This window comes from Gossypium hirsutum, chromosome D02 (assembly GCF_007990345.1).
Source record: "Gossypium hirsutum isolate 1008001.06 chromosome D02, Gossypium_hirsutum_v2.1, whole genome shotgun sequence".
Classification (NCBI taxonomy): Eukaryota; Viridiplantae; Streptophyta; class Magnoliopsida; order Malvales; family Malvaceae; genus Gossypium; species Gossypium hirsutum.
This window is the reverse complement of record NC_053438.1, coordinates 2,274,632-2,292,270: the sequence shown is the minus strand read 5'-3', so window position 1 is coordinate 2,292,270 and position 17,639 is coordinate 2,274,632. Positions and strand designations below refer to the sequence as shown.

General features: G+C 32.8%; 1 protein-coding gene and 1 pseudogene across 1 annotated transcript; one reads left to right on the top strand and one right to left on the bottom strand.

The window, feature by feature from the left end:
• The first annotated feature begins 1,764 nt into the window (after positions 1-1,764).
• Positions 1,765-6,101, top strand: LOC107934836 (70 kDa peptidyl-prolyl isomerase-like; annotated as a pseudogene).
• Positions 5,775-6,338, bottom strand: LOC107934856 (cysteine proteinase inhibitor B). The gene has a single exon (XM_016867369.2). It carries the CDS (start codon positions 6,336-6,338, stop codon positions 5,961-5,963), a length of 378 nt encoding a protein of 125 aa, XP_016722858.1. The 3' UTR covers positions 5,775-5,960.
• Between the last annotated feature and the right edge of the window lie 11,301 nt (positions 6,339-17,639).

Genomic DNA, 17,639 nt, shown 5'->3' with positions numbered 1-17,639 from the left:
TATACACTAATTACATGAGAGATTTTACGTTTATCGAAGAATAAATTTCAAGGAGAAGAAATGACTCTTTGTGTTAAAGCTCGACACGAGTAAAGTCTACGATTGTGTCAAGTAGTTCTTTATGAAAACAATATGTAACACCCCTTATTCAGACTAGAAATGTCTATGAGTCGCCTTGTGACCTGAATTTTAAAAAAAAATTAGACCAAAGCCTGAGTTGAACTTAACACAATCCATCTAAAAAACCTATTTCATTGTTAAATAATAGTAATATATAATTTGACCTAGGTTGAGCAAGGAAAGTCCTTCAACTCATGAAAAAATTAAACCAAACATAAATTTACAAGACGAAAAGTTTAACATTAATCTTAAGTTAAAGCTTCATCGGCACAACTGTGTTATTAGTTTTTATATCATGCTTAAGTTGTGGGTTTAATGTTTGTGTCAAGAATCAAATTGTGTAGCAAGTTGCTTTAACAACTGTAACATGTCAAAACCACAAATTTATTATACATTAGCCCTTTTTGACTTTGTATTATCATTATCCTTATAGTTATCTTATAAGCAATAAAAATATGAGATATACAGGGATATCTATCTGTTGATGCAACACACTTAAAAGACTCCGGTTAAAAGAGTTAGATTCAAAATATGATTCTTGAAAAGTCTTTATTCTTAATTATCCTTATATCTTGACAGCAGAGTCCTACTCCAAACATAAGACTTGCAATTGATGATAATTTTGAGAATATTTGAAACCTATATATACATGAATGGTTCGTGGATGTAAGGATAACGAATTTAAAGAAAGCATATATGATTACTGTAAGGAACTTTTACGTGAGAGTATTTTATTCATCTTTGACTGATTTGTTAATAGAAAGGTTTGTGGAGAGTTCGTACTAAATATATTAGAGTGAAACTGCAATTATACGAGGTTTATCATTGATTGAGTTTTAAATCATTACTTGTAGAGTGAGTTTAGTAATGGATTTCTTTTCTAAGTAAGGTCGTGTAGAGTTAGTGTGTTGCACCAAACTACATAACCTATTTGCTTGTATTCATTTTAGTATTTTCTGCTTTATTCGTATTATTGCGCCAATATGTGTATTAAACTTGTGGCCACATGACATATTAAAACTTAGCCGAACATTTTTTCACTTTGTATTTTAGTTTGATCATTTTTAGTCTTTATAATTTCAATTTTCAAAATTTTAATCTCAACTAAATGGTAATTGTTAAATTCATTAAGTTCTTTTATTTCCAAAATCTTATATAGAAAGCATGTTATCACATCATAAAATCCAAGTTTTGCCATGCAACTTTTTATTTCCATATAATACTCGTAAAATTCAAGTTAATAGATTTAATGGCTGTCATCTTACACCAAATTTGAAATTTCGAAATTCAAAAAATATAAAGATTAAGAATAATCAAATTGGAGAACATAAACTAAATCTACTAACTTTATGTATATACGAGACTAAATTAAAAAAATCTATCAATAGGCTTTAACCACTACCATTTAGGTAAGGACTAAAATTGTAAAATTAAAAAAATTATATTAAAATTTACCAAATTAAAATACAAAGACTAAATTCACAATTTATATATAGTATAAGGACTAATAGTAGAATTTAACCAAAAATAAACGACTACCGGATTGTAAGGCCAAATATGAAAGACACTGTCAACTGCTCGCAAAAAGGAGGGAAAACTCAAGAACTAGGATTCAGTCCGTTAGCGGGAACAACTCTAATACAAACTCTCTCTGTTGTGTTTATCTATTTCATCTCAATGCCACCTTTATATTCTCATAGACTTGGATCTCTTTACATCGCTCAGGAAACCCAGAAAACCAATCTTCAAGCATTTTGCCAAAGAAATACGACTTGGATTACACAAAAGCAACCAACATGGAAGAAACTGCAAAAAAAGGATGACCAGATTAACCCCATCTTCAAAGCTGGTGAGGAGAAAGATATTGGGAACGATGGCTTGAAGAAGAAGCTGGTTAAGGAAGGTGAAGGGTGGGAAACTCCCAAAAATGGTTATGACGTTGAAGGTAATGGTGGGGGTGGGGGGGATCGTCTACTTTGTTCATTGTTCTATTGATTTCTTTGGGCATTTCTGAGTTGATGCGTTTATTTTGATTTCATTTGCAGTGCATTATACTGGAGCTTTGATTGATGGAACCAAGTTTGATTCCAGCCTTGATAGGGGAACTCCTTTTAAATTCAAGCTTGGCCTTGGTAAAGAAACCTTTTTATCTCATTTTCTGTTCATCATCTATTAACTTAAATTGTATTTAGTGCAGATGGTTTTCCTTGATGCATTGAACAGAAAAGTTATAGCTCGTGTTATATGGACTTGAGCTCGAAAGTCAGGTGCATACGCGTTATGTGCCTAAAACGAATATGGTTAATATTTTTTAAGTTTTCCAATATTTGGAGGATCAAACCTCAAATCCGATTTCAATATGTCGGACTCAATTTTATGACATTGAAGAATCACAGGTTATAACTACCTAGTTGAACAAAACCATGGATATGCTCTCCATGATTTTCAGGACAAGTAATCAAGGGGTGGGACGAAGGTATCAAAACAATGAAGAAAGGTGAAAATGCCATTTTCACAGTACCACCCGAGTTGGCATATGGTGAATCCGGATCACCTCCAACTATTCCTCCTAATGCAACACTTCAATTTGATGTGGAGCTGATTTCTTGGACTAGTGTCAAGGATATATGCCAAGATGGAGGAATCTTCAAGAAAATACTTGTTGAAGGGGAGAAACGGCAAAACCCCTAAGATTTGGATGAAGTATTTGGTATATTAGGATTCATTTCCTCTTTCTGTTTAAATCATTCAAAACTTGTGTGCTTACAGTGGTTGTCTTGTGTTTATGACAGTCAAGTATGAAGTTTGTTTAGAAGATGGTACACTGGTTTCAAAATCTCATGGGGTGGAGTTCACTGTTGGAGATGGTAAGTGTGATTCCTCTTTACTATACGTTCTTACTTATCGTGAACGAATTCCGCAAGCTTAAATAAGAAGTCGGAATTCGTACCATGCAGGCTATTTTTGCCCTGCATTTGCAGAGGCTGTAAAAACAATGAAGAAAAGTGAGAAAGTTCTGCTGACAGTGAAACCACAATGTAAGGTTATGATCGTGAACGAATTCCGCAAGCTTAAATAAGAAATCACAAAGGATAAGAAGATATTGAAGAAGATCTTGAAGGAAGGAGAAGGTTATGATCGTCCATATAATGGAATAATGGTTCAAGGTTGGCTTTGGAATTTATTATCTCATTACATTCTGTAGTTGTTTGAATGGTTTTCCATAACTCTTCTTTATACTCTTTGCTAGTGAAATTAATTGGGAAGCTGGAGGATGGGATGATCTTTGTGAAAAAGGGTCATGATGAGGGGTCATTTGAGTTCAAAGTTGATGAAGGTAATAATAGTTTTCATCCTTATGTGGTTGTTTATAAGATCTCATCACATAGGCACATTAGTTTCATACTTAGGGTGGGTTTGGATGGGCGATTGGGTGCGGTGCGGTGCGTTTAGTTTATTTTTTTGTCTCGCTACAGTATCTAATCTCACCGCCACCGCTGTTTTTACACTAACCGCAGGTAAACGCACCGCCCATCTAAACTCACCCTTTAGTCTTTGTATGAAGTTGTTTTGAATTGGATGACATTTGTGGCAGGACAAGTAATTGATGGTCTTGAAAAAACTGTGAAGACCATGAAGAAAGGAGAACATGCACTTACCACTATCCAGCCCGAATACGCTTTCGGTTCATCTGAATACTCAACTGTGTATTATGAGGTTGAGTTGGTCTCAAGTAGTTGATGGTCTTGAAAAAACTGTGAAGACCATGAAGAAAGGAGAACATGCACTTACCACTATCCAGCCCGAATACGCTTTCGGTTCATCTGAATACTCAACTGTGTATTATGAGGTTGAGTTGGTCTCATTTGTGAAGGTTAGTGTATATACTCAACCTCTGATGCACATTTTTCCATGTCAAGTGTGTATGTGCCCAACATGACTATGCTTAGTTATTTCTTTGTGCCCAACATGACTATGCTTAGTTATTTCTTTGTTTTTTTTCATATATTTGGAGGATCTTTTGATATAAAAGTATTATGAAAGCCCTTATACTAGAGGTGAATTGCATTTCATCCCCTTTACTCAAAAAATGAGAAAATTAGTCTTTGTATATTAGATCAAAGAGCAAACTGGTCTCTCTGTTAAAAATTCCATCAATTTTTAATGTTAAAAACTAGTTCTTATACGTCATCATGAGGTACACGTGACATGTCATGTGTAACTGTCTAGTTATTTCATCAATCATACCAGTTTTTAACCAGTGAAAATGGATGAAACTTTTAATCTAAGATACAAATACTAATTTACTCATTTTTTAATAAAGGATGCACAATACAATCTAACCCCTATTACATGTACTTTCATGATACTTTCACCGATCTCTGGATGTAATAGCCTCATAGACACCGATCTCTGGATGTAATAGCCTCATAGACAGGAGTACTTTAAAATAAGAAGTTGAGCAACATAGGCGCTGACACCGTCTAAAATGTTGATAATGAATGGTTGCAGGAGAAAGAATCATGGGAAATGAATGCACCAGAAAAGATTAAAGCTTCTGGGAAGAAGAAAGAAGAAGGGAATGTATTATTCACGGCTGGTAACATTGAGAGAGCATCGAAAAGATATGAGAAGGTAAAGTTATGCAACATGAACTGTGCCATTTATACAAATTGTTTTAGACTTTTTTTACTTATGATTCGACTATTTGACAACAATTCCTTTTGTTTAAGGCTGTTAGGTACATAGAACATGACTATTCTTTCAATCATGAGGAGCAGCAACAAAGTAAGTTGCTAAAAGTAACTTGCAATCTCAACAATGCAGCTTGCCAATTGAAACTCAAAGATTACAAGCAAGCTGAGGAGCTCTGTACTAAGGTAATATAGCTTTAATGGGGGCATCTAGAGCTTGTCTTGTTGGGAGATGTAAACTGCTGATTCACTTATGCTGACAGTTAAGGCTCGTGTGATTTTATAGGTATTGGAACTTGAAAGTAGGAATGTGAAAGCACTATACAGGAGAGCTCAAGCTTATATTCAACTTGTTGATTTGGATTTGGCAGAGGCTGATATAAAAAAGGCCCTGGAGATTGACCCTGGTAACAGGTATCTTTTTAATGCAAACTGTTGGACGTACATGAACATGATTGTCATACACATATTCTAGGTAGATGTGTGCTTTGCTGCAGTAGGGAAATAGTGGCATTTTTGTAATATATACAGTTAGTTGTTTTATGAGTTAAATTACGATTTGGGACCTGAATCCAAGTTAAGTTTTGAATTAAGTAATTGAATTTTTTATTTAAATTAGACCCGAACTTAATTATTGTTCCCACATTTGTTTCAAAAGAAGTGATTTAACCATTGTTTTTATAATTGTTGTCATTGCAGTGGAGTTAAATTATGTTTGTTTTGTTGACACCAGGGAATTGAAAATGGGGTGCCGAGTCCTGAAAGAGAAAATGAGGGAATATAAGAAGAAGGATGCACAATTTTATGGCAACATATTTGCAAAGATGAACTTACAGCAAGCAAATGCAGCAAAACAGGAACAGAGGACACCTATGATCATTGACAACAAGGCATGATCAGATTGTTCTAAGATAAAAGGCTCAGATAATGCTACTCACTTGGTCTAAGAAGCCATGCATGTTGATGATATGCTTCTAATCCATTTAATAAACAAAGCATGTTTACATGATGTTAAATTTTTTGTGCTTTGAATCAATAATCTTCACCATAACCCCAGAATTTCTGGTATAACAAGCAGTTAATTACCATACTTTCTTATTCAATCGCTTTATTAATTAAGATTACAAGGGAAAAAGACTTCTCTTTTTAATGAGTAGAAGGGGAAAAATTAAGCAAGTCCTTGGATTGAACCCAAGGTTTAACCAAAACCACTGACTCAAAGGTCTTGGTTACCCCACCTTGCATGGCTTTAATCTTGAGATAATACTTGATCCCAGCAACCACCTGTTTCTCAGCTCCCACCACTTGAGAGAAAACCAACGCCGTCGACGGCCCACCATTGGCCAAACTGAAACGCAACCGCCCTTGGCTCCGCCTGTTATACTCCTCCACCGAGAACCTCCCAAGCTCTTGCACCTCTTTGTTGTTCTTCACATCGTTTATCCTCATCCTCCCTCCCAACCCATCAACCACTGTTATCACCAACAACAAAGACAGAACAATTACAACCTCAGCTTTCGCCATATCTCTTATTTGCTGCTACCCCTTATTTTATGACGATAATGTGATATATGGGTTGTTCTTTATATAATATAATATAAACAAGAAGAAAAACAAAAAAACTGAAAAAGGAAGACAAGTGTCAAGTGGAGTGATGGGGTCATGTAATTAGTGAGTGTGTACTGTTTCGTGTCCTCGACACGCAAATTAAGGTGGTTGAGTGACAACACAAGCAAAATGGGGATAACACACGAGTAACAAGCATCAACTGCTTGCCGCATCTGGTATTGATGTAATGTTTTTAGTTGTTTCCAGCTAGCTGTTTTCTTTGCAGTTTTGTGATGTTATTATGTACGTTTTGTTTTTTCTTCTTTTATGGCTTTGGGGCGGTATAAATAGAGGTGAAGAAATTTAATGAAACTGTGATTTCATTTGGTATAAAATTGTGATTTTATCTTATTTCTATTATTTGTTAGTAAGAGGATAATAAAATAGATTTTTTTCTCTTAGTTTTTAATTTTTTTATAAAAATTTGATTTGTTATTCTTTTATTGAAAATATATATAGGGATAACGTAAAATCACAGTACAATCCTTTCTCATAATTAGGCATTGGTTTGTCAGGTAAAATTGAGATATATGTCTATTTTAAAAAATATTTAAGATTTTAAGTTGATTTCTTTTAAAATTAGGAATCTGATAGAATATTTGGAAAATATTCAACAGTGGTGGCTCATTGTAAATACAACAATCAATATAGAACGACACAAGTGTTTATCAGGAAAGGGTTGATAACTGCCCTAGTGCAATATCATATTCATTTAATTCAGCACAAAAGAAAAGGTTGAACGGCGGATGAAAACCGACTTCTAGCGAAATCAGGAATAAGATGAAACCTATAGTGTTGTTGCTTAGACAGCAATGTTGGGGTCATTGAAAGTTATAAGCAAAGCTTGCAGAAAGTTTGTGGCTAAGATGATAGAACGTGCCGTTCGTCCAAACTCGCCTAAGTTAGTCTTTACTAAAATGAGGATTTCTTAAGAACTCCTTCAAAGCACCAAGTTGTAAGGCGGAAGCAATTTATGCCAAAGGAAACTTACAAAGAATAACAGAACGAGCGCACATAAAGTGTTTGAGTAAATGCTCTTAATATTATCTTATTCATGAAGAATTATGAAATAATGAATGAAGCACAATGAAATGAATTACAAGTGAGGGGGAGACTCTCTATTTATAGTTGAGCTCCCCCAAAACCGATAGATAAGATTAAGTTACATCGACGAATGAGATTAACCATATCCCTTGATTTTAGGGATTTACAATATATGTCATATCAAATCTAATCTAATTTTTACAAGATATGATTCCTATCAATCTTCTAAGATTAGTTACCAAAATAGCCTAAGCTGTCATATATTCATTATCGGGCCAACCAGGCTTCTCCAACAATTTTTTGAATCGGGCTAGTTCTCGTGGGCTAAATGATCCACATCTTATCGACAGACCTCCATGAGGCGCATCTTGTGCCATGGTCACGAGCTTTGCACTTTGGTTTGTGACACTAGTCCCTATATGTTTAGATTGTTTAACACCACTAACTACATTGCTTTTCAATTTTTTTCATTAATAAATATTTCCCTTTTGTCTAAAAAAGGAAAACTTTGTAAAAGTACCATGAAAACTATCATATTAAAAGTTGGATTATCTTTTGTTTTATCATTTAAAAAATAGATGAATTAGTTTTTTTTTTATTTGTGACTAAAGATGAATTAGTTATTGAACATTAGATTAAGGAACAAATGAGTCTTTTTGTTCAAAATTTCATTTATTTTGACTGTTAAAAATTAGTCCTTATACGTCAGTATGAGGTACACATAACACGTCACTTGTACCGGTTTGGTGATTTTGCCAGCCACGTTAATTTTTAACAGTATAAATAGATGAAATTTTTAATAAAAATAATCAATTTACTTTTTGATCTAACACGCAGAAATTAACTTATTCATTTTTCAAATAAAAAAATAAAATAAAATCTTATTCTTAATATAAAATCTTTATAATACTTTTACCGGAAATTTTGTACGAGTTATGGTATTTACATCACAAAGGAGCGTTATGGACAGTGATATTGAAGTGTTATTTAATGTGGGGTAGTAATCTGTTGTGAACTTTTTTGACACAATGGTTTGTGGGAAAGAAAGAGATGATGGAAGTGGGGAGCATTGTTATCGTCTCGGGCATTGTTGGAATGCTGATAAGGATTTACATTTTGGCATTGATGATTGAGGGAGAAGGACAGCTGCATCAATAAATTGACAAGTGGCTGCTTTTAAATATTATAAAATATATGAATATTTTGATATTTTTAACAATATTTAACCAATATTATTTGAATCGGACTGAATCGATTGGAGTATCAATTTAATTAAAATGAATAAATTAATTAATTCACTAATTAATATAAACTAATTTAAGGAATCAATTTAACTGACTATTAAACTAATTTTTTTCATTTTTTAATAATTTATTTAATTAAATAAGATGAACCAATCAAACTAGTTAAATTCGAAGAGCTAATTTACAACCTATCAACATATTCAAATTCTTTCTTCTTTTCATTGGTCACTAGTTAATTTGCTCAAGTCCAACTTTAGTGGGTTGAATAATATGTACCAACTTATGCATGATAAGGTTAAAAAAAAGTACAATCATACCACCCCAAATATAGATTTTAAATATTTTTTAATAATTAATATATATTATTTGTAAAATTAATGAAAGTAACTTAAACTTTAAAATAGAATAATAAATTATATTCAAATAATTTAATATAATGATACATAAAATATAAATTAGTCTAACTTTTTTATATACCTTTTAAATAGGTAATGTAAATAAGAGTATTTTGTTTGTTTCAAAAAAAAAAAGTAAATAAGAGTATTTTGACAATTTCACTTCTAAGCTATAAAACTTTCTTTTAAACGGATGCAACGGTAGGATAAACTTGTCCACGGGTCGGGCCACTCGGCCTGGCACGAAGGTTTGCCCAGAAAGGATTAAATTATAATTTTTACGATAGTAAAAATATAATTTTACCATTTTAATAGCCTATTCTTGATAATTTTTGAAGGATTAAATCAACTTTTTATCATTTTTAATGGGTTAAAATACAATTTTATCTTTACTCATTTTAAAAATCTTAAATGACCTAAATAAAAAAAATTATTTTAAGGGGGTCAGGCCCTAATTACACCCTTGCCAATAATTAAATTGGTTTTTCCTATTTTTAATTTTTTTATAATATTTTAATAATTTATTAAATTAAATCGAATAACTCAATTAAACGAATACTACTTCTCAAACTAAAAATTAATAATATAACCGATTTCACCACCAATCCAATTCTTAAAAAGGTAAAAGTGTCTGCATCCTGGCATCTAGTACCACTTTTATTTGTACAATCTGGTATGCATCATGGTCTTGGGAACTTGTGATGAGCAGCATAGATCATGTTTTTCTGGTCTAAACTTGGATCACCAGTTAAAGCATGCATGCATCTGCATTGGGCTCATGTCATAACCGGTTCAAAAAGTTGAAGCATGTGCATGTGTCCCAGAGTGATACGTATTAATGGAGCTAAAGTTTCGGCCACGTCACTAACGCATTTTCTTACCTGAAAAAGAAAAAGAAAACAGCCGAAAACCTTGTTCTTCAAAAATGTATTGCACCAAATTATTAAATTATGGATTAGGTCCATTGGGAAAATTTTGCATAGCCCAAAATAAATCCATGGGCTGCTACAATGATTGAGGTAGGAAATGTGTTTGATATATCTATATAAAAAATTAAATTGTATAATTTTATATAATAAAAATGTAATTTTATTATTTTAATATTTTATATATTTATAATTTTTAAAAGAATAAATTATTTTTATCATTTTTAGAGGTTAAAGTGTAATATTACTATTATTAATTTAAAAAATTATAAATTAAAAATTTGCTATTTTAGGGAGCTTAGAGCACTTGTCAGCCTCCTAACCCTGTCATTGTCTAAAACAATAGACACAATAAGACATTGACTTAAACACACTTGAATGTGTAATATTTTTCATTTTAGATTTTAAAAGATTATGAATAATTTAAATATTTTATAAGAAAATGACATGTTGGTATCAGTTTTAATAATTTGCAATGTTGAAAAATCCCACATCTTTGTGCTATTTTATAATAATAATAATTATTTTTACCAAAAATAATTGCATGAATAATAATATTAAATACCACATCTTTGTGCTTAATAGGTTGTGCCTATTCGCAAGAATTAGTGTGGCATTGTGATGTTGGTCACTGGTTCTCTGATTTATCAAGGATTATAGTGTCACATTGAGATATCATATGTAGGATGTCGCAATGTTGGTTACGAAATAGTGTCAAGAGATATGCTCTATAATATGTTTTCCTTTTGTTGTTTATATAAAGAATCGATTTTTTTTTCCATTAAAAACATTAAAGAAAGTGTGTATCTTTTACTTTCTTTTACTTTCTTTTATATGAGTGTAACATCATGATTTTTAATCTTTGTTCTTTTGATACAATGTTTAAAATTACTTATAGCCTCTTATTAACCCTTAAATAAGAGGATAATACGCTTCAACGCACTCGAACCCGCGTCTTCTTTTATTGATAACAATACCGATACAAACTGAGCTAAGACTCAATCAAGTAAAATTCAATATTTTTTTATCTTATTTCTTCTATCTTGTTGAAACTATTTTTTGAAACCGAATTTTTATTTTTTATTTTTAAACGAAAATGGGAGTCGCCACCTATCCTTTTTTGTGAGGTGTGATCGGGTCACCTCGTAATTTGATCATTTTAATAAACGGTTTGATTTACTAAAACAACAATTTTTGGTCTACAAAATTCAAGAAATGGGTTCAGGAGTCGGTTACACACGATGAAGGGTTAACACCCTTGTAACACCCAAAATTGGTACCTAATTGATTACTTGGTGTCTTAGTACCGTGAATTGAAAATTTGAGGAGAATTTAAAATACGATCCCTTATTGCATAATGATATTTTTATTTGAAATCATTTAAAATACGATCCCTAGTCCAAAAACACGCGGACCTTGGGTCGGGTCAGGCCGCTATAATGAGGAGAAACCCTAGGGTTTCTGGCATCTTCTGTAATGTTTTGGGCCACTGGGCCCGTAATTTTTTTGGGTTAGGATTGTTTAGTTTTGGGCTTGTAATTATTTTGGTTTTATTTATTTATTTTATTTTTGGGTTTATGGTGGGCGGGGCAAAAAGGGCCCGTTACATACCTTATATACAAAAGGAATGCAAACCCCATACATGTTCAAAGTATTGAGGTCGACAAAAGTGTCCCATGAACGAACAAGATTGTGCTGGTCAAGGTAAGGCTCGACAGATAAATTGTAGACGAAGATAATATTTGAAGTTCTTAGCGCAAGAAACTGAAAAAGATCATATATATTATTGATAATGATTAATTATTTAAATAATTTCATATGTCGATTTTAAAAGAGTCTATGTAATATAGAAAAATTCATCTATTCAATATGAAACCTTTTTTAAAGTGTTATTTCACTTTGCAATGGTGATAAACATATAATTACCCCCAACAAGCTACTAGACATATTATTTACATAATATGAAATACTCAAATCTATAATAATAATAATAATAATAAAGTAAATCAAATATCTGCTAAAATCACCATAAATCAAATATCTGCAAAAATCACCTTCCATTACCATCTCTAAATTAGCATTTAGGGTTAAAACCTAGAATAAATGCCAGCAACCCATCTTGAATGAGCCTTTGTTTATTCTTGAAAATGTCTTAATGCTTTAGAAGAACTTTAGACATTTTTTGAGAGTTTCAAAGCAGATCTTAGGATCGAGTCAAGTCGGGAATGGTTTTGTTTTGAAGACAGTCGAGATCGAGTTTAGTATAATAATAAAAACATCTTTATATATAATATATTACAAATATTCGAAATTCTATCATACATGTATGCATATGAAAATTACGTATTTAGAACATAAGAATGTATTTAAAACTAACATAGAATAAATGATGAAACATATGATTTAAAATTAATTATTAATAATAACACATGCAAGATCTACTATATTAAAAGAAATTAGATTAAAGTAAAACAAAATTTAAACATGTAAATACATCAGATTAAAAATATTAAATGCACTACAATTCTATATCATGGTGTTGTCAATGTAGAGTTAACTTGTGATACCAACATTACCAGTACTTGATTATGACAGACTCACAATGTGGGTGAAACTAATTATGTAATAAATTTATTAAAAATTGACATTGAAACTAAATATAGGTTTGATTGAAATGCTTAACTTGTGTTCAAATCTCATCGTAAGACAATTTATTCTATATTTTATATGAACATAAAAAAATTGTTGAGTTGAGAGACGGTTGAAGAGTAACACGCAAACTCATAAAACTATATAAAACACAGCAAAGCAAGAACCAGAAAAAAATCTATACATGGCATACATACATATATACATGATGAGATGAAATCCCACTTAATTACCGTAATTCTGCATGATAAAAGATTCAAACTTGAATACTTAAAAACCCAAAATCTCCGTTTTCACCGCGAGACCAGGACATTATTAGCTCCAAAAACTAATATTTCCCAAAAAGTAAACGTAGTATTTATTTCCTTTGTATACCATTCTCTTGGCAACAAAAGGGAACACGAATGTAACACCCCTTACCCGAGACCATCGCCGGAATCGAGTACGAGATGTTATCCAATTTAACTTACCAATTCGGAGCATAAAAATTTGCTTTTAAAATTAAATTCACTGTTCACAGCAAAACTGTCTACCTGCGCAACTGTCACTAATTTAATTATAAATCGAGCTACGAGGATCGAAATTTAAATCCGTAAATTTTCCCTGAAACTAGACTCATATTACTACTTACCATAAAATTTTCAGAATTTTTGACTTGGCCAATTAGTACAGTTTATTCATTAAAGTATCCCCTGTTTCACAGCTCGACAGATCTGACCTCCCGGCACTAAAAATCAATTATCTCTTTGTACAGAATACATATAAGGTTATCGTTTGTTTCTTTTGAAAATAGACTCACTAAGAAATCTACACATATAAATTATGACCTATAATTATTTCTGTACAATTTATAATGATTTTCTAAAGTTAGAACAGGGGACTTCAAAAACCATTCTGACCCTGTCTCACTAAAATTCAAATATCTCAAAATATAAAATTCCTTTGCCTACACCGTTTCTTTCATGTAAAAATAGACTTGATAAGCTTTAATTGTATATATAATTCACTCTCTAATTCCATTTCTACTATTTATGGTGATTTTTCACATTCACGTCACTGCTGCTGTCAAAGAAACTGCTTCTTTGAATTAGTTACCATTTTAACATACATAACACCAAAACATATTCTTTAATAACTACTTCAATAGCTAACATTAGCCATATCATTTGAACATGCTCAAAATGATTAAGACTCTATACATGCCATAGTTCAAACATTTTGAAAAGCACATAATACCGAGATGGCTATGATAGTGTGATACGAGCTCCGACGGTCCACTATTCGATCAAGTTCAAATCACTATAAAACAAAGGAAAGAAAGAGATGTGTAAGCTATAAATAGCTTAGTAAGTTACATGTAAACAATAATTACTCAATTAATAATTAACACTTTTAACATATAACTAATCAAAACATTTCTTAGCAATTTCCATCACTTACACATACACAATCTTACCAATTCACTTGCATATACATTTTCACACTTAACATTTCATATTCACTTTAATTCATTATTAATCCCGTTGAACACTTGGAATATACACGGATACGTAGAGATTTAGCACATAAGTGCCACACTGATATGTAGCCGAAGCTACCACTGATATGTAGCCGAAGCTACCACTGAAATGTAGCCGAAGCTACCACTGATCAATAACACTGGAAATGTCCACGGGCCTGCTCACACAAGCTGTCAGGTGTCTGCAACACATGCTAGATCACCCAGCACCCGAGACTCACTGTAACACTGTAACACTGTAACACTGGTCTCTAGTGACATGTCACTTGTATCCAATTCTATTCCTAAGTTCAACCGGGAATTTACACTTAACACTTTATTACTTGAATAATTCATGAACAATTTTCCTTCCACATTCAATATTAATTCACATATCAAATATAATTCACAATTTATACAAATATAACTATTATTTACATATAACTTACCTCGGATGCAAAACGACTATTTTTGTAATTTAGTCGATAACTTTCTCTTTTCCCCGATCACTTGCACTATTTCTTCTTTCTTGATAATTGAGCTTAGGAAGTTCAAGAACCCTAGCTATGGTGACATGAATTTTTTTTGCAGCAAACGTCTGATTTTAAGAAGATGAACACTTGTTTTCATCTTTATTTTGTCTTTTATTCAATTTGGACAAAAATGCCCTTGACCCATTACTTAGATATTTTTCTAGAAATACCCTTTTGTGTCCATAACACTAATTTATTGTCTAATTGCCACATAAACACTTCCAATTTCATGCAATAATTCAATTAAGTCATTTAATCACTAATTAGACACACTTTGCATTTTTTTCAATTTAGTCCTAAAAATTCAATTAAGCACTAAAGCATTAAAATTTCCTATCCATATTTTCACACAATATTTCAATCAATCAGTAACTAATAAAAATTTATAAAATTAAACTATTTCACTTCGGATTTGTGGTTACGAAACCACTATTCCGATTAGGCCCTATTTCGGGCTATCACAATTCTCCCCCCTTAGGGATTTTCGTCCCCGAAAATCTTACCAGTGAATAAGTTGGGATACTGTTTCCTCATAGCCTCCTCGGTTTCCCATGTTGCCTCTTCCATCCCATGTCGTTGCCATAACACTTTCACTAAAGCAATTTCTTTGTTTCTCAACTGTTTCACTTCTCGTGCCAAGATTCGAATCGGTTCTTCTTCGTATGTCATATCCGATCGAATTTCCACTTCAGTCGGTGAAATCACATGTGATGGGTCCGATCGATATCGCCTCAACATAGAAACATGAAACACATTATGAATTCTTTCCAATTCCGGGGGTAAAGACAATCGATAAGCCACTGGACCAATTCTTTCTATCACTTCATACGGACCAATAAATCTTGGACTTAATTTACCTTTACGGCCAAATCTCAGAATTTTCTTCCATGGAGACACTTTCAGAAATACTTTATCACCCACTTGAAACTCAATCTCTTTTCTTTTCAAATCCGCATACGACTTCTGTCGATCCGATGCAGCTTTCAAACAATCACGGATTATCTTCACTTTTTCTTCAGTTTCTTTTACCAAATCGACTCCATGTAACTGATTTTCATTAAGTTCAGTCCAATATAATGGAGTCCGACACTTTCGTCCATACAACGCTTCATAAGGTGCCATTTTTATGCTGGATTGATAACTATTATTATATGCAAACTCCACCAAAGGTAGATATCTTTCCCAATTACCTTCAAATTCCAATACACAACATCTCAACATATCTTCGAGCACTTGAATTACTCTTTCAGACTGTCCATCGGTTTGGGGGTGAAATGCTGTACTAAAATTCAATTTAGTACCCAATGCCTCTTGTAATTTCTTCCACAACCTTGAAGTAAACCGTGGATCTCTATCAGATATAATAGACGCAGGCACACCATGTAATCGAACTATCTCAGCAATATACAATTCAGCTAACTTGTCAAGTGAAAAACTCATTCGCACAGGAATGAAATGAGCTGACTTAGTCAATCGATCAACTATTACCCAAATTGAGTCTTTCTTTTTCGGTGACAATGGCAATCCGGAAACAAAATCCATAGTAATTCTATCCCACTTCCACTCGGGCACCATAATAGGTTGAAGTAACCCTGAAGGTACTTGGTGTTCAGCTTTTACTTGTTGGCACACAAAACACTTTGTCACATACTCAGAGATATCCCGTTTCATACCCGGCCACCAATATAATTTCTTTAAATCATTGTACATTTTTCCACTACCGGGGTGAACTGCCAACCGACTATCATGTGCTTCCTGCAAAATTTTCTGAATTAAATCAACATTTTTCGGAACACATATTCTGTCATGAAACATTAAACATCCATCTGAATCAATCCGAAAATCAGAATTATCGCCCACTGCACACTGAGTCTTTTTTCTTTGTAATTCATTATCCACTTTCTGAGCCTCATAAATTTCTTGAAGAAACAATGGACTAGCTTTTAACTCTGCAAGCAATGATCCATCTTCAGTCAATGTTAATCTTGTATTCAAAGCTCTCAAAGCAAAGAGAGACTTTCTGCTCAAAGCATCAGCAACTATATTAGCTTTTCCCGGATGATAATCTATCACAAGTTCATAATCTTTCAACAATTCCAACCATCTTCTTTGCCGCAAATTCAGATCTTTTTGTGTCATAACATATTTCAAACTTTTATGATCTGTAAAAACACGACATTTCTCACCATATAAATAATGACGCCAAATCTTCAAAGCAAAGACAATAGCAGCCAACTCTAAATCATGGGTAGGATAATTTCGTTCATGCGGTTTCAATTGTCGAGAAGCATACGCTATCACCTTTCCTTCTTGCATCAATACACATCCAAGCCCATTTAGTGACGCGTCACTATAAACAACAAATTCCTTTCCTGACTCAGGTTGCACTAACACTGGTGCCTCAGTTAAACACTTCTTTAATTTCTCAAAACTTTGTTGACACTCCTCGGTCCATTCGAAATTAACATCTTTTTGCAACAATTTTGTCATCGGTGAAGCTATCATCGAAAAACCTTCTACAAATCGACGATAATATCCGGCTAAGCCCAGAAAACTCCTAACTTCAGATACATTTCTTGGAGGCTTCCATTCAACTATTGCCGATATCTTATTCGGATACACTCGAATGCCATCTCCCGAGACAACATGTCCCAAAAATCCAACTTCACTAAGCCAAAATTCACTTTTGCTAAATTTAGCAAACAATTTCTTTTCTCGCAGCGTTTGTAGCACAATTCTTAAATGTTCAGCATGCTCGACTTCACTTCGGGAATAAATAAGAATATCATCTATAAACACCACAACAAATTTATCCAAATAGGGCCGGAAAATTCGATTCATCAAATCCATAAAAATAGCTGGAGCATTAGTCAGACCAAAAGGCATTACAAGAAATTCATAGTGGCCATATCGGGTTCTGAAAGCAGT